Source organism: Trematomus bernacchii, unplaced genomic scaffold (genome assembly GCF_902827165.1).
Source record: "Trematomus bernacchii unplaced genomic scaffold, fTreBer1.1, whole genome shotgun sequence".
NCBI lineage: Eukaryota > Metazoa > Chordata > Actinopteri > Perciformes > Nototheniidae > Trematomus > Trematomus bernacchii.
The window spans coordinates 1,291,720-1,315,825 of NW_022987550.1; the positions used below are offsets into that span (position 1 = coordinate 1,291,720).

Sequence of the window (24,106 nt, forward strand, 5' to 3'; positions counted from 1 at the left end):
CACATGTTGATGTAGAAGAGACATGAAGAAGAGGGGACACATGGTGATGTAGAAGAGACATGAAGAAGAGGGGACACATGTTGATGTAGAAGAGACATGGAGAAGAGGGGACACATGTTGATGTAGAAGAGACATGAAGAAGAGGGGACACATGTTGATGTAGAAGAGACATGAAGAAGAGGGGACACATGGTGATGTAGAAGAGACATGAAGAAGAGGGGACACATGTTGATGTAGAAGAGACATGGAGAAGAGGGGACACATGTTGATGTAGAAGAGACATGAAGAAGAGGGGACACATGTTGATGTAGAAGAGACATGAAGAAGTGGATTTTGCAGAATAGGTGACCTTTAAACAGCAGGTACGGTGTTCCTCTGCAGTCTTGTTTCCATCCTAACTCAGGTGTGTGTGTCTCTCAGGCCGGCACTCTGAGGTTCTGCGGCACCACAGAGTTCGCCAGCGGTCAGTGGGTCGGCGTGGAGCTGGACGAGCCGGAGGGGAAGAACGACGGCAGCGTAGGGGGCGTCAGATACTTCATCTGCCCTCCAAAACTAGGTACAACTGCTTCTTCATGCAGGATGATAGGATTAACAAAGATAGTAACAATGTTCTATAATAACCAGAGGTGGGAAGTATTGGAGTACAAATACTTTGTTACTGTACTTAAAGGTAGGGTAGGTAAGTTTGAGAAACCGGCTCGAGATACACTTGTTGTTATATTCCATGGAATGCTCTTAACATCCCGATAGCAATGAATATCTGAAGTGCTTTGACAAAAAATCCATAAAAAAATATCATCTGTGGAAGCCGTAGTACTGTAAAAAGCACGACCAATCATCTGAGCCGGCCCGGCTAAAATAACTGGATGGCCTACCTGCCTGTCAGCCTTCCATCTGTGCACAAACTTATCTTGTGCCCTCATTGGTCATGTGCGCGTTCGTGTGTGTTGGAGGAGGGGCTCTGTAAGGAAGGGGCAGATTTTCTCCGGTTGTGTATTTTCAAATTCTAGCGCACTCAAGCTGGTTTCTCAAACTTACCTACCTTTAAGTACATTTTTCTGGTATCAGTACTTTACTCCACTACTTATTTTTCTGACGACTTTTTACTTTGACTTCTTACATGTTGAACTCAAATACCTGTACTTTCTACTTCTTACATGTTGAACACAAATACCTGTACTTTCTACTTCTTACATGTTGAACTCAAATACCTGTACTTTCTACTTCTTACATGTTGAACACAATTTTATTTTTATTTTTTTATTTTTTAACCTTTATTTAACCAGATAAAAAACATTGAGATAAAATCTCAAATACCTGTACTTTCTACTTCTTCCAAACAGGCTGGTTCCTTTAGTTTGAATGTGTGTTTGGTGGCGTGATCATTATTATTTAGAGTCATTGCGTGTATCTTTACAGAATATGAATATGACCGTCTGTCCTTGGACCCTCACATCAGAGGGGGTCGTATTCATAACATGTGTGATATATAAATAAACGTTGATTGATTGATGATAGGACATTACATTACATTACATGTCATTTGTAAGACGCTTTTATCCAAAGTGACTTACATACATTCAATACTGTGGATAATCCCCACAGGAGCAATTTGGGGTGAAGTGTCTCAGGGACACAACGACATGCTGACTGCAGTGGGACTCGAACTTGCTATCCCCTGATTCGAAGTCCATCATACTATCCACTGAGCCACAGCCTCCCTAGGATTAACATGCATGCTGCTGCAAGACTGTTAACCAGGTCAAGCAGGATGACACACATTACACCAATTTAAAAATCCTTACATTGGCTCCCCACCCGTTTTAGAATTGACTTTAAGGTTCTGGTTATTACACATAGAGCCCTGCGTGGAAATGCACCGGAGTATATATGTGACCTTCTCCATCCTTACATCGCCAGTAGGTCCCTTAGGTCTTCAGACCAGGAACTACTGGCTGTCCCACGGTCTCGTCTAAAAACTAAAGGTGGCCGTGCCTTTCAGGTGGAGCTCCAACACGGTGGAAATTCTCCCTACAGTCAGTCTCTGTAGAAGCTTTTAAAAAACTACTGAAGACCCTTTTTTTTACATTGGCTTATGTTCCTACTTGAGATGTGTGTGATGTGTTCTGTTTTTATGTTTGTTCCTTTCGGGACTCTGTGTTTTGTTTTTATGTTGACCTTAAATGTCTGCCTCATGTTGTTTTTGTATTCATGTTTCTGTGGTCTTCATTTGAGCTTTTGTTCTTACTTGTGAAGGACTTTGTGAAAAACATTTCTTTTGCGAATCTTTTCCGCTTGCAGGGATTTTTGCCCCGGTGTCGAAGATTTCCAAAGCCGTGGATCCGGCCCCGTCCTCGGTCACCTCGACGCCCCGGACCCCCCGCATGGACCTGACCTCCCGTCTGACCGGGAAGATCAAGAAGGAGAAAGGGAAGAAGGACAAAGAGAGGCAGAAAGGTATTTAAGTTTTGCAGAGGTGGGAAGTAGTGGAGAACAAATACTTACTTACTTAAGTACATTTTTCTGGTCTCAGTACTTTACTCCACTACTTATTTATCTGACGACTTTTTACTTTGACTTCTTACATTTTGAACACAAATACCTGTACTTTCTACTTCTTACATGTTGAACACAAATACCTGTACTTTCTACTTCTTACATGTTGAACACAAATACCTGTACTTTCTACTTCTTACATGTTGAACACAAATACCTGTACTTTCTACTTCTTACATGTTGAACACAAATACCTGTACTTTCTACTTCTTACATGTTGAACACAAATACCTGTACTTTCTACTTCTTACATGTTGAACACAAATACCTGTACTTTCTACTTCTTACATTTTGAACACAAATACCTGAACTTTCTACTTCTTACATTTCTAACACAAATACCTGTACTTTCTACTTCTTACATGTTGAACACAAATACCTGTACTTTCTACTTCTTACATGTTGAACACAAATACCTGTACTTTCTACTTCTTACATGTTGAACACAAATACCTGTACTTTCTACTTCTTACATTTTGAACACAAATACCTGTACTTTCTACTTCTTACATTTCTAACACAAATACCTGTACTTTCTACTTCTTACACTTTGAACACAAATACCTGTACTTTCTACTTCTTACATGTTGAACACAAATACCTGTACTTTCTACTTCTTACATGTTGAACACAAATACCTGTACTTTCTACTTCTCACATTTTGAACACAAATACCTGTACTTTCTACTTCTTACATGTTGAACACTAATACCTGTACTTTCTACTTCTTACATGTTGAACCCAAATACCTGTACTTTCTACTTGTCACATTTCCCAAACAGGCTGGTTCCTTTAGTTTGAATGTGTGTTTGGTGGCGTGATCATTATTCTTTAGAGTCATTGCGTGCCTATTGATTTGAACACGATCCGTGTATCCATCATTTCCTGGTCTTCTCTAAAGAAGAGGGACCAATGAAAACGTTGTCATGTTGCCGTTGTTCAGCATGGAAACATTCATTAGCTAACAATGACATTATTGTTCTATTAATATAAAGGGAGGTCAGGTACTCTTTAAAACAGCTGCTAGTTATGGGTACTTTTTACTGAAGTACATTTCAAAGCCCTCTTTACTTTTACTTGAGTAAAGAAGTTTAGTCAGTACTTCTACTTTCACCAGAGTATTTTTAAACACGAGTATCTGTACTTCTACTCGAGTAAAGGATGTGTACTTTCTCCCTCTCTGGCAGTCTGTACTCACCAGTCTAATGTGAAAAGTGCTAAGGTTGTGTAACTTGGAGCTGCTTCAGTAAATTCTGGTTAAGATAAGAAGTACTTTATTGATCCCAATTTGGGAAATGTTTGCGTTGCAGCAGCATAAAAAGACATGGCATCGTACAATACAAAATTAAAAGACTAGAAATAAACAATCCAAAATGTAAACATCTCTATAGAAATAAAATAGCATTAAAAATATATATATATACATTTTAATATACGTTGAATTACAAATTGACAGTAACAAAATATAAAGCAGGATATTTTATATGCGTGAGTATGTGAGGAATGGAATATTAAATATTAGATTTAATTTGGTTGCAGGGAGAGAAGAAAATGGGCAACCAATTACTAACAAGGAAATACACAAATTTTCCATTTCCACTGCAGCGCGTAGCACGGTTTAAGCGTGCCGTGCCAAACCCGGCCCGTTTTTGGTTGCGTTTCCACTAGGCGTAGTTCCGGCTAACGGGTACTTTTTCACAGTTTTTCTGGCCCTCCAAAATCGTGGTTCTTTCCGGGCCAACAACCGGGCTGAATAAGCTAAACTAGTGAGAGAATCGCTGGCAAGGGGGCTACAACTACAACAAGATGGACATATTTGACCGTGATTTAATTGTAATACACGTTTCAAAATGATGCCGAAGTAACAACATACTGATACCGGTTAGTAAAAACCATGAATTAATGCTTTGACAAGTCTGCAGACAGACGGAAGGCGAAAAACCTTTTAAAATGCGTGTTTTCTAAATGGAGATTGGCTAAGCTAACGCAGTATATGCTCCGACCGTCCACACTCACAACAACGGCCTATACAGACATAAATAAAGCAGCGACTGTATTCACCATGACACAGGCAGTCTGTGGTTTGTACTTGTTTAACTTTTGTCTAGTTTCTGAACAGATATGAGGAGCTGTGAGCTCTGAGTGCTAACAGCTAACGGCTGATGTTGGTTTTGTGGTTCGCATTGAAGATGGCGTCACGGCTCCGCCTACACTGCGTTACTATAGTTACTGCCCCAGCTACTAAACTGTAATGGAAACGCAGCATAAAGTGAGCCTGGCCTACCAAGGCCTAACTATTCCGTACTAAGCCGTGTGAGGCCCTGCAGTGGAAATGCGCCAAAAGTTGCCTCTTCTTCTTCTTCTTCTTCTACTAATCCCCTGATTTCTGCCGTGTTTTCCAGCCCAGAAGAAGAAGGCGTCGCTGGCCAGTCTGGACCCGGACGCTCTGAACGTGGAGGTGGGGGATCAGGTTCTTGTTGCCGGGCAGAAACACGGCATCGTTCGTTACTACGGGAAAACAGACTTCGCTCCAGGTCTGAATCTGAGCTTTATCCTGCAGACTGGGAGATAGAGACACTGTTTAAGATAACAACATGTGTTTGCATGTATATTCAAAATAGTGAGTTTAAAATCCTCAATAATTGGACAAAAAACTGGCTATTGTCAGAAAAAATGCTACTATGCTATGTTAAAATGCATTTGATAAGTTACTGCCTTAATAAAAATAATCTAATATTATATAAAAGCAACATCAGTGGAAACGCAGGACTTTTACTTGAAGCTAAATGTTTTTTTAATGACATTAAATCACATTTAGCTGAGGCTTTAATCCAAAAAGTCTCTTTCTTCAGTCCTGAGCAGCTTTTCCTCCCTCAGATCAGATCTCAGTTTCTCTCTGTCTCTCTGCAGGTTATTGGTTCGGTGTCGAGTTGGATCAGGCGACAGGAAAACACGACGGCTCGGTTTTTGGAGTCCGGTACTTCAGCTGCCTGCCGAAATACGGAGTGTTTGCTCCACCATCCCGCGTCCAGAGGTGAGACGCCACGAAATCCTAAAGTATAAGACTCAAATATATATATATAATAATATAGGGTGCTATTCTTACTTCTGGAGTTCACCCACACTTCTATTTGCTAGCGCTTCAACAACATCAGCAGGAGAGGACTCTTTAAAGTAGAGACACTACATACTGATATACACCTGAACATCAGCTGGAGAGGACTCTTTAAAGTAGAGACACTACATACTGATATACACCTGAACATCAGCTGGAGAGGACTCTTTAAAGTAGAGACACTACATACTGATATACACCTGAACATCAGCAGGAGAGGACTCTTTAAAGTAGAGACACTACATACTGATATACACCTGAACATCAGCAGGAGAGGACTCTTTAAAGTAGAGACACTACATACTGATATACACCTGAACATCAGCAGGAGAGGACTCTTTAAAGTAGAGACACTACATACTGATATACACCTGAACATCAGCAGGAGAGGACTCTTTAAAGTAGAGACACTACATACTGATATACACCTGAACATCAGCAGGAGAGGACTCTTTAAAGTAGAGTCACTACATACTGATATACACCTGAACATCAGCAGGAGAGGACTCTTTAAAGTAGAGACACTACATACTGATATACACCTGAACATCAGCAGGAGAGGACTCTTTAAAGTAGAGACACTACATACTGATATACACCTGAACATCAGCAGGAGAGGACTCTTTAAAGTAGAGACACTACATACTGATATACACCTGAACATCAGCAGGAGAGGACTCTTTAAAGTAGAGACACTACATACTAATATACACCTGAACATCAGCAGGAGAGGACTCTTTAAAGTAGAGACACTACATACTGACATACACCTGAACATCAGCAGGAGAGGACTCTTTAAAGTAGAGTCACTACATACTGATATACACCTGAACATCAGCAGGAGAGGACTCTTTAAAGTAGAGACACTACATACTAATATACACCTGAACATCAGCAGGAGAGGACTCTTTAAAGTAGAGACACTACATACTGATATACACCTGAACATCATCAGGAGAGGACTCTTTAAAGTAGAGACACTACATACTGATATACACCTGAACGTCAGCAGGAGAGGACTCTTTAAAGTAGAGACACTACATACTGATATACACCTGAACATCAGCAGGAGAGGACTCTTTAAAGTAGAGACACTACATACTGATATACACCTGAACGTCAGCAGGAGAGGACTCTTTAAAGTAGAGACACTACATACTGATATACACCTGAACATCAGCAGGAGAGGACTCTTTAAAGTAGATACACTACATACTGATATACACCTGAACATCAGCAGGAGAGGACTCTTTTTAACGTTTTTTATATCTAATTCACTCCTACTTGATCCAAATTCTTTAGTAAATTGATTGTTTGTTGCTCTTTCAGAATCGGAGGTCCCAAAGAAGGCTCACAGAATGAAAAGTCCACGGTGAAGAAAGTCCACCAAGTCACCAGTAAGTGTTTTTTCATTTTCTTAAAGTTAAGTCACCTACAGCTACTTTTCTGACGACATTAATACGAGTTTAACATTTCCTCCATCAGTTATAATAACATGTAGCTGACGTTGTTTTTAAAGTGTGCTATATAGATGAAATGTATTATTATTATTATTATTAATTTGTTTGTTTGGTTGTTTGTTTCCTGCAGTGTCGCAGCCGAAGCGTAACTTCAACACGATGCGAAATCCTAAAGATCTGACCTCCGAGAACTCAATATCCAGGTATGAATACTGCCTGGAAATATTGTCCATATCCAGGTACAAATACTGGAAATATTATCCATATCCAGGTATGAATACTGCCTGGAAATATTATCCATATCCAGGTACAAATACTCTCTGGAAATATTATCCATATCCAGGTACAAATACTGGAAATATTATCCATATCCAGGTACAAATACTGTCTGGAAATATTATCCATATCCAGGTACGAATACTGGAAATATTATCCATATCCAGGTACAAATACTGGAAATATTATCCATATCCAGGTACAAACACTGTCTGGAAATATTGTCCATATCCAGGTACAAATACTGGAAATATTATCCATATCCAGGTACAAACACTGGAAATATTGTCCATATCCAGGTACAAATACTCTCTGGAAATATTATCCATATCCAGGTACAAATACTCTCTGGAAATATTATCCATATCCAGGTACGAATACTGGAAATATTATCCATATCCAGGTACAAATACTGGAAATATTATCCATATCCAGGTACAAATACTGGAAATATTATCCATATCCAGGTACAAACACTGTCTGGAAATATTATCCATATCCAGGTACGAATACTGGAAATATTGTCCATATCCAGGTACAAATACTGTCTGGAAATATTATCCATATCCAGGTACAAATACTGTCTGGAAATATTATCCATATCCAGGTACAAATACTGTCTGGAAATATTATCCATATCCAGGTACAAACACTGTCTGGAAATATTGTCCATATCCAGGTACAAATACTGTCTGGAAATATTATCCATATCCAGGTACAAATACTGTCTGGAAATATTATCCATATCCAGGTACAAACACTGTCTGGAAATATTATCCATATCCAGGTACAAATACTGTCTGGAAATATTATCCATATCCAGGTACGAATACTGGAAATATTGTCCATATCCAGGTACAAATACTCTCTGGAAATATTATCCATATCCAGGTACAAATACTGTCTGGAAATATTATCCATATCCAGGTACGAATACTGGAAATATTGTCCATATCCAGGTACAAATACTCTCTGGAAATATTATCCATATCCAGGTACAAATACTGTCTGGAAATATTATCCATATCCAGGTACAAATACTGGAAATATTGTCCATATCCAGGTACAAATACTCTCTGGAAATATTATCCATATCCAGGTACAAATACTCTCTGGAAATATTATCCATATCCAGGTACAAATACTGTCTGGAAATATTATCCATATCCAGGTACAAATACTCTCTGGAAATATTATCCATATCCAGGTACAAATACTGTCTGGAAATATTATCCATATCCAGGTACAAATACTGTCTGGAAATATTATCCATATCCAGGTACAAACACTGGAAATATTATCCATATCCAGGTACAAATACTGGAAATATTGTCCATATCCAGGTACAAATACTGTCTGGAAATATTATCCATATCCAGGTACAAATACTGTCTGGAAATATTATCCATATCCAGGTACAAATACTGTCTGGAAATATTATCCATATCCAGGTACAAATACTGTCTGGAAATATTATCCATATCCAGGTACAAATACTGGAAATATTGTCCATATCCAGGTACAAATACTGTCTGGAAATATTATCCATATCCAGGTACAAATATTATTTCAATATTATTATTATTATTTTAGTCCCTTTGTGTTATTCTATATTGTATTTGTTCCCTGTGCAGCACTTTGGTCAACTCAGGTTGTTCTCCTATCATGCTAAATCCTCTTCTTCATGTCTTTTCTTTATCAACATGTGTCCCCTCTTCTTCATGTCTCTTCTACATCAACATGTGTCCCCTCTTCTTCATGTCTCTTCTACATCAACATGTGTCCCCTCTTCTTCATGTCTCTTCTTCATCACCATGTGTCCCCTCTTCTTCATGTCTCTTCTACATCAACATGTGTCCCCTCTTCTTCATGTCTCTTCTTCATCAACATGTGTCCCCTCTTCTTCATGTCTCTTCTACATCAACATGTGTCCCCTCTTCTTCATGTCTCTTCTACATCAACATGTGTCCCTCTTCTTCATGTCTCTTCTACATCAACATGTGTCCCCTCTTCTTCATGTCTCTTCTACATCAACATGTGTCCCCTCTTCTTCATGTCTCTTCTACATCAACATGTGTCCCCTCTTCTTCATGTCTCTTCTACATCAACATGTGTCCCCTCTTCTTCATGTCTCTTCTTCATCAACATGTGTCCCCTCTTCTTCATGTCTCTTCTACATCAACATGTGTCCCCTCTTCTTCATGTCTCTTCTTCATCAACATGTGTCCCCTCTGTGTAAAGAGATTCTTTATCACCTGAATCTCCTCCTAGAGCACCATTGAGTTCTTTTTAACCAAATCTCTCTCAGAGGGGCGTGGGGAGGGGCTCCTTATTTTCATCTAAAGTAACAGACAGAGAATCAGCACTTTGGAAACAGGGCTGAAACAGATGGGATTATGGGTAATGCTGCAATGATCTGTTTGGTGTTTCAGCCAATCAGAGACAGGCTCTGGATATATCTGAGACCTGTGATATATTGATGAAGAACAGGATAATAGGGGACCTTTAAATGTGCTATATAAATAAATAAAGATTGAGATTGATTTGTTTTCTTCTTCTTCTTCCTCTCGTTATCTCCCTCCTCTTCCTCCTCTTCCTCTTCCTCGTCAGGTTGCTGTTCTGCTGTTGGTTTCCGTGGATGCTTCGCACTGAGATGCAGTCCTAACAACTTCCTCCGATCGATCTCTCTCCATCTTCTTTGTGCTCTCCTCACTGTCAGTCCTCGTAGTGAAACCCTCTTTTCTCTCAGCCCTCTAATTTAGCCGTTCTATAGCAAATCTATAGTGCCTTGTATCTGATCAAAATGTCCTTTGTTTCCCTCAAAGAAACTGAGCTAAAGCAACCCTAAAATATTCTCTTTACACACCTTTTCATCCAGACTCATGTCATCGTTGTGTCTTTATTTAAACACCAGTTTGCTCCATTTGGGTCTCTCGCTTAAAATTAGAAACCAATGCAGATGTGTTAACTTGTAGTTTTCTCAGCTTACAAATATATGCATTAAAGGTGGGGTAGGTAATTCACTTCAGAAACACTTGTTGTTATATTCCATGGAATGCTCTTAACATCCCGATAGCAATGAATACATTAAATGCTTTGACAATAAATACATAAAAACATTTCATCTGTGGAAGCCGTAGTACTGTAAAAAGCACGACCAATCATCTGAGCCGGCCCGGCTAAAGTAACTGGATGGCCTACCTGCCTGTCAGCCTTCCATCGGGGCACAAACTTATCTCGTGCCCTCATTGGTCATGTGCGCGTTCGTGTGTGTTGGAGGGGCTCTGTAAGGAAGTCTGAAGGAAGGGGCAGATTGTTTTCGGCTGCGTATTTTCAAATTCTAGCGCACTCCAGCTGGTTTCTCCATTCTTACCTACCCTACCTTTAATGTGTATGCCAAACCAAAAGCCTGAAGAAGCTCGTTAGACACACATTCAATTAGCCAACTGAAATTGTTTTCAGTGGTTATCTTTAAGACAATTTCCAAACAGTTTGAAATGACTTCTGCCTTCGCTGCTGCTTCCTCACCTGAGACTTAGAACTCAATCCTAAAAACGTAATAAGTGTGTGTGAAGTGACTCTCCTCACCTGCATGCTTTAGTCTCAGATGTCAAACTGAAAACAGGGTTAATCAATTGCTGAATTTATCGTAGTGTTACAGTCAGTTATTTTTGATTTGTATTTTTTCTTTTCTTCATTATTGAGCAGTTGTTCTTGGTCTCTATAAACACGCTGCTCTGTAATTATCGTGGATGCAGACATGTTGTTCTCAGCAAGTCAAATTTGATGTATCGTTCACGACAAATTGGAAAAAACATCGTACTGTTTCCAGAAAGCATTTAGCTAATTCAGTTGAAGTACTGTTGGCCTGTAATTATAAATCAGTGTGTTGTGCAATAGAAATTAGTCAATAGTTAGAGTTCAAATCTTAAGACGAGCTGCAATCATATTTTGTCGTTAACCAAAAGTGCTAACAAACCCAAACTTTCTTTGATGCAAATTTAAAATCAAAAGTGTTTTTCGCCCCGCTACATGTGATATTTATGTTTTTGTGCCGGTGCCATCACTCTAGCGTGTACAAAATAAGCTTCTTTAAAAACACCTGTATGGAGTTTAGTATTTATTTAGTGTCCTTTCATCTCATCCATGTTGGGGTTTCATTTCTAGAAATCTGAACCCTCGATAAACTCTCTTCACGACATTTGAAAAAGTTTCCTCTCTGCTTCTATCCCTCTTTTCTCCTCCCTCTGTCCTCATTTATAAAAAAAGACTTTGCTTCCTTTTGTGAACGTGAGCATCTGTGCAAAAAGTGAAAAACACAAGTTAATCTCAGTGTATGTGCATAACTGAAAACAGCAATATGTAAACAGTGTCTCTGTGGAAATGTGTTGATGTTAATCTCTACACTCTGTAAGCACACAAATACACGGAGATAATAAATAAAAAACACGCTCACATGCTCTGATTGCCAGGACTGCAAATAACAAATGTTTTCACGCTGTTAAAAAATAACCTAAAGATTGTTTTTTTGCACATTCAGACTTTTTTTGTTTCACTGTTTCTTGTAATGAAATACAGTTAACTTTAACACAAAACAAATAAAGCTAAAAGTGGACATCCAAAGCCAAATCTAAACCTATAAATGAAGAACATCTATTGCATCGTACAGGCAATATCCTGCGTTCACATTATTCATATATTTCTGCATTCTTCTAAAGTTTATTGGGAAAACTAAATTGAATGATAACCAAAAATATCAACATTTTCCACATTTGAAGTCAGATTTATTCTCCACTGTTTTCCATTTTTCTGAAACCGTCCTTAAAGTGTTTGAAAGATCGTTAAAGTCACTCTATACGCAGACGACTCAACGCTTTACCGTCCCAAATTCATCTCCTTTCCCCAATCCGAACCTGAACAAAAGAGCCTGAGGAACTAAATAATAATAACACCACGTTTTAGTGTTTTTCTAATCTCACGGTAAGGGAGGTGTTTTGCTGAAGCTGCAGGTGAACATTATAGACGTCAGTGGACACAGTGATGGTTGTCTTTGTACAGTAAACGTACCGTAAAGTCAATTTGTCTCCGTGCAGAACGTAGTGTTCTTACTGCTGTGTAAACGGCCACTAAGTGTCACTATCAAGACACACATGTCACACAACCTTTCCTCATTATTACACAAAGGGGATGTCACAAAAACCAATACTTAGTGGATGCAAATATTACTGTGTCGTTAGACTTTCTGATAATTCATTTTACAGACAAGGTTGTTAAATTAGCCTGGCTCTTGTTCATTTGTTTTTAGGATAAGGCGTGTCCAATTGCATTTAATACTATAACAAGCTTTTTGGCATCCCTTCATTTCATCGAAAGTAAACATGTTTTTCGCTGATAATGCTACATTGTGAACGACGCATCTGCTATCTGCTGGTTAACATTAGCAGTTAGCTGTAAACAGTAAGCTGTAAGCAGTTAGCTGTTAGCTGTAAACAGTAAGCTGTAAGCAGGTAGCTGTTAACAGTAAGCTGTAAGCAGTTAGTTTTTAGCTGTTACCTGTAAACAGTAAGCTGTAAGCAGGTAGCTATTAGCTTTTAGCTGTTAGCTGTTAGCTGTAAGCAGTTAGCTGTTAGTTGTTAGCTTTTAACTGTTCACAGTAAGCTGTAAGCAGTTAGCTATTAGCTGTTAGCTGTAAGCTGTTAACCGTAAGCTTTAATCAGTTAGCTGTTAGCTGTAAGCTATTAACAGTAAGCTGTTAACAGTAAGCTGTAATCAGTTAGCTTTTAGCTGTTAGCTGTAAACAGTAAGCTGTAAGCAGTTAGCTTTTAGCTATTAGCTTTTAGCTGTTAGCTGTCAGCAGTTAGCAGTTAGCATCTGGTGAACAGAGGTCCCATAGCGTTACTTTATGATGCATTCTTGAATATTGGGTGAATATAAATCATAACTTTATTATGATATGTTCCAATGTCAACTTGTAAAACGTAATTTGAATTACACTTTTACATTTACGTTACATTTGAACGGTTTTCTCGGTTTTCTCAGCAATTTACAAAGATTTAAAGGAAATTATGACTTTCTAAACAAAAAAAACATCTTCAAATTGTTTTGTTTTTTACCGTGGCATCGAGGATCGTGAAATCTGCTGGTATTGGTGTCGACTGCTAAATTGATGGTATTGTGACATCCCTTATTAGCCTACATATTGTCTATTTCATTTTCTACATTTAAAGGACTTCCACGGAGCTCTTAAACTACAAATGCAGTTCCTATTTTCTGTTTCTAAATTCTTCCTCAAGTTTTTTTTCCAGGCTTACTCAACATCAAATCTTGCTTCTATCAAATTAAAGTCACATTTATATTTGTCTCACCTCCATCTGGTGGCGTATACCATTGCGTATACGTGAAACAAGGTATTTGTAATTTTAGTTAACATCCAGAAATGCCGGTTTTGTCCTCTTAATTCCTCTATAATTGATCGGTATGTGTCTGAGAATAAAACGTTAAAGTCTCATAGAAACTAACTCAGCCCTGGTTCTTTTAACATCAATAAGAGTATACAGTATATAGCATATATTTTGATAACTTCACTAAGTGTACTTTTTGGTTCTCTGGTTTTGTAGTGTGTGTGTTTTACTTTGTGCTCAGTCCATGTGTGTGAATACCTCCTGTTTTAAAAGTGTGTGAGGCTGACGGACGTTAGGGGGAAACAGGAGAGAAGGAGCATCGGACAGAATCCTAATCTAACAGAAACTCACTGCATGAAACTCTCTCTCAGTATTCTCTCTTTTGTGTTTTTCAATATGTGTATCTTCTTCTCATCAGCATGGAAAATGCTTGATAATAATGACAACTCTATGAATATAATAAAGAATTTGGTGTTGTTTTTCTACCCCTCGTGTCCTTTGCTTTTACTCACAGAACACTCGTTTATTTTGATCAGTTATAAGACTTATAGTGGATTTTTTTATTATCAAATCATATTTAAATGTGATTTCCAGAGGTGGAAAGTAACTAAGTACATTTATGAGGTACTTGTAATTTACTTGAGTATTTCCATGTTCTGCTACTTTGTTCTTCTACTCCTCTACAATTCAGAGGTAAATGGTGTACTTTTCCTCCACTACATGTATTTAATCCCTTTAGTTACTTTACAGATGTGGATGAATGATGTGAAATATAATCAAGTGTTGAATCAGACTTTAGTTCCACCTGGAGTAAATCCACAAGCTACCCTGCAGTATACAAAGTCATTCAAACTAGCTGCACCTTTACCAGCTTTGATAACACTTTCATGATCAATCATTATAAAACATATCATATATATTATTCTGAAATGGACCAATCTGCACAATGACTACTTTTACTGTCGCTACTTTCACTATATTTTGATGAGAATACTTTTCTACTTTTACTTGAGGAACATTTTGAATGCAGGACTTTTACTGTAACAGAGTATTCCTACACTCTGGTACTTCTACTTTTACTCAAGTACAAGATCTGAGTACTTCTACTTTTACTCAAGTACAAGATCTGAGTACTTCTACTTTTACTCAAGTACAAGATCTGAGTACTGCTACTTTTACTCAAGTACAAGATCTGAGTACTTCTACTTTTACTCAAGTCCAAGATCTGAGTGCTTCTACTTTTACTCAAGAACAACATCTGAGTACTTCTACTTTTACTCAAGTACAAGATCTGAGTACTGCTACTTTTACTCAAGTACAAGATCTGAGTACTTCTACTTTTACTCAAGTCCAAGATCTGAGTACTTCTACTTTTACTCAAGTACAAGATCAGAGTACTTTTACTTTTACTCAAGTACAAGATCTGAGTACTTCTACTTTTACTCAAATACAAGATCTGAGTACTTCTACTTTTACTCAAGAACAAGATCTGAGTACTTCTACTTTTACTCAAGTACAAGATCTGAGTGCTTCTACTTTTACTCAAGTACAAGATCTGAGTACTTCTACTTTTACTCAAGTACAAGATCTGAGTACTTTTTCCACCTCTGCATGTTCCTGTACTGCATTTATTTTACAGCTTTAACATTTCATTCTGCATGAGTACTTTAACTTTTGGCCATTTAAGTGTTTATACTTTTACTGAAGAAATGACAATTTTAGTCTAATTTAAACACAATGTTCTTGAAATTAAACCATCTATTTAGATATGTATGCAACTTATCTTAGCAGTCTCTCGAATTCACAGCTGAACAATAAATGTTGAATCACTATTTTGATAATCCTTTAAATGTTGATATGCTTTTTTTGTCAGGAATTGCAGTTTTTAGACTCAGAATTATGGAGTACCTTAGACTTTGAGAATCTGGGATTAACATTATTTACTATTATCTGCCATTTTATACACCACTCAGCTATTAATCTAGAAGATAATCAGCAGATTAATTGATAATAAAAATAGAGTTAGTTGCAGCCTTAATCATTGCTTCCATTGGGTAATGAACTGTTGCTTAAACATCATCTATACATATAAAATCAATAAAAAAAAAAACACAAAACAAGACGAAATTCATTTCAACTGTTTATTTTTCAAGCAAAAACCTACACATGCACAGGATACACAGGTTCCAATAAATTACATAATAAAAATACAAAATAATTTAAAAAGTCACTCCAAAGAGAGTAAACTGCATCTTAACCCACACGTCTCTTTAATCAAGTCTCAGGTGTCTCTGGTGATTTCCCCAGCTGCACCTGAATGCATCATCACAGTTCATAACCTCTGCAGTCAGGAGGAGTTTGACCTCTGACCTCAGGAGGAGTTTGACCTCTGACCTCAGGACTACCCGATTTGCACGTCTGCTCGATTTGCACTGCGTAAGCACGAGTTGGTCCTCCATATTAGACAGCTACGTACGGCAAGCCAGACGTCCGTACTGATCTAAGAGTTTTGTTCTTGAATCAACTTTTTTTTTTAAAAGTAATTTCCCTTTTCCAGGAATCTCAACAGAAAAAGTTTGGCCAGACTAATACATTTAAATGAAAACAATTCACAGTTAAATATTAGATATGAATTATGAATGCCATAAATGATTGCATACATTTACAGTTTCTTATTTTTCCAGTGTGAAGGCTGTCAAACAAGTTCAATCCATTTCTCACTTATTCTAAGAATGTACTTAACCCACTAAAAAAAAATTACGTTATAAAAACATTAACTCATCTCTCTCGTTCAGAATGTTGTTGTTTATGTATGTTTTGTGTGTGTGAGGACCCCAGGGAGAATAGCCAATGCTCATGCTAGTGCTAACGGGGATCCGAATAAAGACAAAGATTAATGTGGTCGTTTTTTTTTTTCTTCTTTGCGAATCGCCGCTGTGTCAAATGTCCGACTTGGGTTGCTGTACGTAGCGGTCCAATATGGAGGAACAACTCGCGCTTGCACAGTGAAAATCGGGCAGACATGCAAATCGGGAAGTCACAAGGTGTACAGGGTTCAGAGGAAGGAGTTGAAGAACGTGTTCTCCTTCCCTAGAGACGGGGATTCGACCTTTGACCCGCTGCGCTGCCGTCTCCTCCTTCGAGCTCTGCGGTTCTTAAACCACACCTGAAAAACACAAGAGAGGAAGAATTCACTGCATGTTCACTTAACACCTTTCAAAAATAAAACATCTCTACTTGTCACACAATGTAAGGATATTTTTAGTCTATTGAGTCTTATTTAAAAGCTAAGAATTAAGAAAATCAGATTGTCTAAGCAGGAAAGTTGTTGTATTTTTGACATGAAATTGTCAAATAATTTGGAGAAATGAATTATAAAATGAGTGAATCTTAACCTGCCTAACCACACAGTAAAAATCGTGTAAATGACACAAATCAATGTTGTTGTTCTTTTGCAATTTATCCAAACATCAGATCAACTTCTGACCACTTAGAAATTATGTTTTCATGTAAAAATGTCTTTAAATGATATTGTTGTTTGAAAGCTTAAAAATGCTGTTGTATATAATATAAAGTACAAATTAAAACATATACTAATAAACAAAATAGGCCTACGTATTAAAATTATGAAATGAGAAAAGCTGTAAACTGGCTGTCAAAACAACTTTTATGTTTGTATTGGATGATCGATAGTCTGCTACAGACCGTGCGTAACAATGCCCCATGGAGAGATGTTATGCACATGGGTAGTATGTGTTAATCAGCATTTGTTATAGGCCTACAACGTTAAATATTAATTTCCAGATAAAAGGAAAAACCTAATTTGTCAGATTAAAATAAAAACCTCTCGGTAATTCGGTTTTACGCATTGTGTCTCTTCGTCTGAAATGATGATGATGTCACACTCACCCTGACAGTCTCCTCGCTCAGCCCGGTCATCCTCGCGACCTCAGCTCGCGCGTCCACCGCCGGATAGTCGGTGTGCTCGTGCAGCGCCTCGAGCCTTTTGGTCTGACTGTTGGTGAACACCGTCCTCATCCGGTTCTGACGCGACTGAGACAGCGCGGACACCCCATTCTGATGGTAACCATGGTATCCGTGGTAGCCTGGTAGGAACTGCTGAGCATATGCTAAAAACAAAAATAGATCAAATGGTTAATACATATGATTGTTGTAAATTGTAGTGAAATGTCCACGTTTCATTTCAACTTCTCTCTCTTTATTTTAAGTTTGATAATTTCCCCCGAGTATTCTTTATTCAGATCATATGTTATCATCAGTACACAATATTTAATACAGTTAACCCTTTAAATTACTGATATGTCAAAGACTATCAACTATATTTATTCAGAGGCAATTGTTTTGTAAAGAATCCATGAAAATAGCGTGTTTTTTTGTCCCATAAAAACAAGAGAAATCGTCTCAATCTAGTCGAAAAAAGTCGAAAGTATAGTCGATTTGATAAAGGGCTTTAGATGTAAATCTTTTAAGAAAACGAGATATTATGTTGTAATGGCAGTACGTTTAAATAATTATGGATTTAATGGGTTTAAATGTGGACATTTCGGTGGCGAAACACTTCTTTATTACAAACTTGTTTTAGGAGCTATGGTTGAAAGAAACTCACTCCCTTCCAAAACACAAATCCAAAAAACTCGAAACAACGGTGAGGAAAAACGGCTGCGCATCCATCATCTTTGAACTTATTATTATAAGCATTATGGATTTAATGGGTTTAAATACGGACATTTCGGTGGCTAAACACTTTATTATAAACGTGTTTTAGGAGCTGTGGTTGAAAAGAACTCACTCGCTTTCCGAAATGCATGCCATTCGCATTTCAATCAGAAACAACTCGATACAACAGCGAGGAAAAACGGCTGCGTTACCACTTCAATATAAAAGTTAAATACACGACCAATCATTTTATCATTATCAGTCAATGTGATCATTTCCCCCGAGATAAAAGTAAAGTAAATTCACATATGTAATACGTTTAACCCTTTAAATTACTGATATGTCGATGTTATGTTGTAATGGCAGTAGGCTACGCTTAAATACTTATGGATTTAATGGGTTTAAATGCGGACCTTTTGGAGTATAAACATCATACACATATAAGTTACCACTTATACAAGTTAAATAAACGAGCAATCATGTTAACATTATCATTACAAGACGTGCTCTTACCTGCGGGGTCCTGGCTGCTGAAGTGAAAATGAACCGTGGAGTTTGGATAAAAGCTGCTGAAATCTGCGGGATGATACGCGGCTCCATGCGGGTAAAACGCGTCTCCAAAGTGGACTCCTCGGTACTGAATGCAGCCTGGAGCCGGGTATTGGACCGGGATCGATACCGGTGGTGATCTGATATTCCCAGAGGATTCCTGCCCGGTCATCCCCTGGAGGAATGGATCCGGGGAAAAGTCTCTCATTGTCGGCTTGAGTCCCAGCTCAGGAGAGAGGATGCGCTCGATGCTGAAATCTGACACTCTGTTTCCGGACATGATTCACCTGGAAAACCTGCAGATATCTGAGCTCTGGAGAGTTCCTGTGTCCATTTAAACAGAAAGAGTGCCATCACACACCTGAGAGATGCTTCAATATGCTAATGGGGTCTGGAGACAGTGTTTGATGGAGGAGATCAGAGGAGATCTGAGCTTTGATTTGACCTCTTTGACTTTATATAATGATGGACCATCAGTCTGTCTTCACCCTTAATTTGTACTTAATGTGAGATTATTTGTTTAATTACATTTACCTTACTTAAATAACTTTGCCTTAAGCCTTAGATTTCAGATCTACAAAGTCTATTTGTATATAATGATGAACCATGAGTCTGTCTTCACCCTTCATTTGTACTTAATGTAAGATGATTTGTTTAATTACATTTAACTTACTTAAGTATCTTTGCCTTAAACCCATTTTTTACTTTTATTTCTGATCTACAAACTACATTTCTTTTGTACTTATTCTGTGTTTTGTTATCGTATTGTTGTTTATTCCTGACCACAATGTATCACTTAAGTCTCTATTCTTATTTCTATATCATAGTTCAAATGGTTTTATTTGGTTTAGTTGTAACCCTTTTCACATCATTTCTCTTAAACTTTAATATCAGAATATTTTAATGTGTATTTATAGTCTTTTATGTATGCATTTGTTACCCTTTTTTACTTGTCATCATGTGTAATATAATATGAAGTTTGTGTTCTCTCTGCAGTACATGGAGGTAATGAAGTATGTTTGATAATGAGACTCTGAATTCAGTGTTTGATGTCAGAGATCTGAGCTTTCTTTGACCTCTTGAACTCTGTGAAGTGATCTGAAGTGATTTAACAGGAAACACTTGACCTCATTTAATCTCTGAATCACCTGTTAGCACTCACCTGTCTTCAAAGGATTGATCCTGCAGGTATCAGGACTTCAACATGCGGTGTTTATTCAAATACTAAGACATCTGTGTTCAATAGGTTTTTTAATTATTAGCACAGAACAAGTCTTTGTCATTGTTATGTTGTAAATAACAGAGAAAGTCAATTAAATGTCCAAGTTGTAAATCATGGAGACACATTTTTACATTTATTTCAAAATATTGTGTTTTAATTAGTTTTTCCTCTTCGATTTCACTATAGGATGTTTTTATTCCCTAAAGTCAATGAGTACATGTAGAACTCACCCGTTCATCCATACAAGAAATATATACCCTTTTTCTTTGATCCATTGAAACACAAACTTAATATTTTGTCTCATTTTTATTTCTTGCATTACCTGTCATGACTTCAGTGTGATTTTAAATATTTGGGGGAATAATCTGCAGGGCGTGTTGGTGTCTTATGTCAGAAGTGTTCATTTGTTTATGATCAAAACCAGCAGTTCAATCAGGAGAGACTTCATTTTGTTTAAAGAACATTTATTGACACATGTCATATGATAAATGTAAAGTCTTTGGCGATTAGACCCCGATCCTGAAATGGTATATCTAAAGGGGGAAATGCAGCCGTGAGCATATAGAGAACCCCCCCGGGGGTCTAGACACTGGTGATGATGCTGAAGATCTGGATTTGATGAGGAGATGGGATGAAGAGGAGGTGTGATGAGGTCTTTGGATTAGCTCTCCTGGTACTGGATATGATGAAAGGAGGTGGATGGGGAGGAGGCGGATGGGGAGGAGGTGGGGGGGGGGAGGAGGCAGGCGGCAGCATGAAGACCTGAAATCACAGCTGACTGCAGGAGAGAGGAGAACCTTTTTAAAGTTTGGCTGCAGCACAGTGATTGGCTGCTGGAGAATGAGGTGACATGTAATAGGTTAAAGAGAACGCCTGTGATGAGCTGATTATAAGCAGCTGCAGAGTGAATGTATATATATACCCAGTCTTCCTGAAAGAACTTGCGCTGAGCTTCATTACCTGTCATGACTTCAGCATGATTTCAAATATTTGGGGGAATAATCTGCAGGGCGTGTTCATTTGTTTATGATAAAACACAACATAAAAAGGATCAAAACCAGCAGTTAAACAGGATATTCCAGTATGAACTGTCACACTGTGCTGCACTGAACAGTGGTATATATATTTAAATACATTACAGTGAAACCAGAGCACATTAATGCCGCTTTGATCTGCAGCACATCAAAGCAGGAGCTGACAGAAGTCAATTAGCTTTTCCTACAGTACATATTTCCTCCAAACTTAAACTCTGTGAAACTAGAAAAGATATATACATCTTAAGAATATATTGATACATGTACAGTATATTGTTGTGGTGTACATTTTCCCTTACATTTTGATTATATTATCAATAAATGTTCTTATTTTATCATCGAATATTTGATCTTATTCTAAAACAGCTGTCATTATTTCCCCCAGGATAAAAAATGTATTCTGATTTTGTGTCTGTACATTCCTCCTAAATTCACCAAAAGTAATCATTTGATAATGCTATTCATTTGGTCTTATTCACCTTTAGTGTTTAACATTTTAAACCAAATTAAAAATGGATTTGTGTTTTTTAAATGTCTCTGTGATTGTTCCTGCTCTTGGTTTCCTGTGAGTTTGATGGGATGTTATCTCAGTCTGACTTCAGTCAAAGATCAATCAGTGCTTAACAGCAGATACATCATCAACTCTCTCTGATCATCTGACCAACATTAACACACTGGAAAGCAATAAACAACTGAAGATGATTAAAGAGCACATTTAGACATTTAAACATTGATTAAAATAATATCATTAAAAAAAGCTGTACTGCAAAATATACAACATTTAAAGCAAGGAAAATATTAAATATCATCAAGAAAGCTTTTCAGAAATTGAGCAGAAACTGATATTTTGTGAACAGATGGTTTTTTTTCAACTTTTATGTTTGAAATGTCCAAATCATTTCCTATAGAGACAAATGTGGAACTACATGTAATTGGTCCAAAATAATAGATACTGTAAGTTTACAAAGAAATACATGTAATATGGTACTAACTTTGGAAAGAAAAGAAAACCTTTGGGTACATTTTCTTTTATGTGTCGTTCAATTTGAAATCGTGTTATCATATGATTTGAGGGACCTCTTCCTTTATCCATTTAAAGGGGACCTATCATGCAAAATGCACTTTTGTACGTCTTTTATACATGAATATGTGTCCCCGGTGTTCCAGGGAACTCACCAAGTGTCAGAAAACACAACCCTCTCTATTTTCCTCCATACCCAAATCTCTAAAAAAGGGGCTGCAACGGATCTGATAAAAACTGATCCAGATTTGAACACTGTCCTGACGTCAGGACGGTGGCGCTACGGCTATTGGGCCAACTCCACCAATCAGGAGGAGACAGCCACGGCCATTGCCGTTCGAAAGCGCTGGAGACGCTGTAGTACATATGCCAGGCCAGTAGATGGTGCTGTTCTCACTGAATCTGCCCTTGCACAAACAGAGCAAAAAAATGTCAAATTGAGCGAAATGAGGCATGGCTAAAATGCATGATCTGTTTGGTATTTTGAAAAACAAAAAGTATAAATATGCCTTATATAGGTATGGTCATACACTATATTATTAAAATATAGCATGATAGGTCCACTTTAACTGAAAAAAACGAAAAAAAACAGCTCTACCATTTGGTTGACATGTTATGCACAAAACAACCTCTAGATGTCACTGTGGTTCGAACAGAATGCCCTTCAGCTAGCTTCCACTGAGAAAGTTGGCATGCTAAAAATCACTCTCCTGACGAAATCACCCTTTTTGGTCAACTTTTGTAAGGTAACCATATCATTTTTGACATATTTTTTTGTCAGAGTGACTGAACATAATTAGATGACTTGATGCACAAAAAAAGTTGTAAAAGGGACCTATCGTGCAAAATGCACTTTTTTGATGTCTTTTATAAATAAATATGTGTATATTTTTTGTATTTAGTTTAGACAGTAGCTGCCGGGTCCCGCATGAGCTCAGCCCCCTCCTTTTTTATTTCTTATCAATTTTTTCTATTTAAAAAAAACTTTATACCCAAAATCAGCACTTTTGAAACAGGAAGTGAAATAGAGGGATATCTGTTTGGTATTTTGAGCAAAACACTTAATAGACATGTTTTTAATATATTTGTCGATATCTGAGACCTATGCTATTGCCTAAAAATAGCATGATAGGAGCACTTTAACAAGGGTGTAATTTTTTTTTTTTTAAATATGCTCAACCAATTGGTCGAATTGGCCTTTTATGGTAAACTAGCAATATGACTTTTTCAGAGTTTCAGAGATGTTTTTCAATAAAATATGGCTAGATTCATGGTAATATTACTAAATCTAGTACTCAGTCTCAGAGTGAAAGAGTGATAATAATTTATATAGCACCTTTCATGCATGGCATTCAGCCCAAAGTTGCACACAGATGAGCAAGTTAGGCCAACACAGGGGCCCTTTCTCATGTCATCAAATGTTCCTCCTCGACTCCCCTCCTCGACTCCTATCCTCGAGACTTAGTCCCGCCCACAGGAGATGCGAGCGGAGGAGCCGAGGAGGGGAACCGAGGAGAGAGGAGGGGAAGCAGCAGGCGGTTAGAGAAATGAGAACTCCTCTCCTCTGAGTGGTCATTTTAAAGAGACGTCCATTAATGATGACAGGAGGCACAGCAGCCCTCTGTCTGATGGACAGATGTGTTCATGACGACTTATATATTTACTTTCATTCATTCACAGTGCGGTATAATGAGACAATAACAGGCTACAGATGCGGACACACACATACACACACACACACACACACATACATATATATATATTTATATATATATTTATATAAATGTATACAATT

At 37.7% G+C, this 24,106-nt stretch overlaps 2 protein-coding genes across 2 annotated transcripts in view; one reads left to right on the plus strand and one right to left on the minus strand.

The window, feature by feature from the left end:
* clip3 (CAP-GLY domain containing linker protein 3) overlaps positions 1–14,293 on the plus strand; it is a 35,729-nt gene extending 21,436 nt beyond the window's left edge. The window contains exons 9-15 of the mRNA XM_034123731.1: positions 421–556; positions 2,302–2,457; positions 4,959–5,090; positions 5,467–5,590; positions 7,001–7,068; positions 7,262–7,334; positions 10,018–14,293. Of these exons, the coding sequence (XP_033979622.1) occupies positions 421–556; positions 2,302–2,457; positions 4,959–5,090; positions 5,467–5,590; positions 7,001–7,068; positions 7,262–7,334; positions 10,018–10,072 (744 nt within the window). The 3' untranslated portion in view covers positions 10,073–14,293. The remainder of the gene's footprint in view (positions 1–420; positions 557–2,301; positions 2,458–4,958; positions 5,091–5,466; positions 5,591–7,000; positions 7,069–7,261; positions 7,335–10,017) is intronic.
* Positions 14,294–16,746: 2,453 nt separating this feature from the next.
* LOC117477011 (homeobox protein goosecoid-like) lies at positions 16,747–19,314 on the minus strand. The gene is made up of 3 exons (XM_034123709.1): positions 18,999–19,314; positions 17,718–17,938; positions 16,747–16,974 (listed from the first exon to the last, which is right to left on the minus strand). The coding sequence occupies exons 1-3, from the start codon at positions 19,312–19,314 to the stop codon at positions 16,864–16,866; spliced, it is 648 nt and encodes a 215-aa protein (XP_033979600.1). The 3' UTR covers positions 16,747–16,863.
* Positions 19,315–24,106: the final 4,792 nt, after the last annotated feature.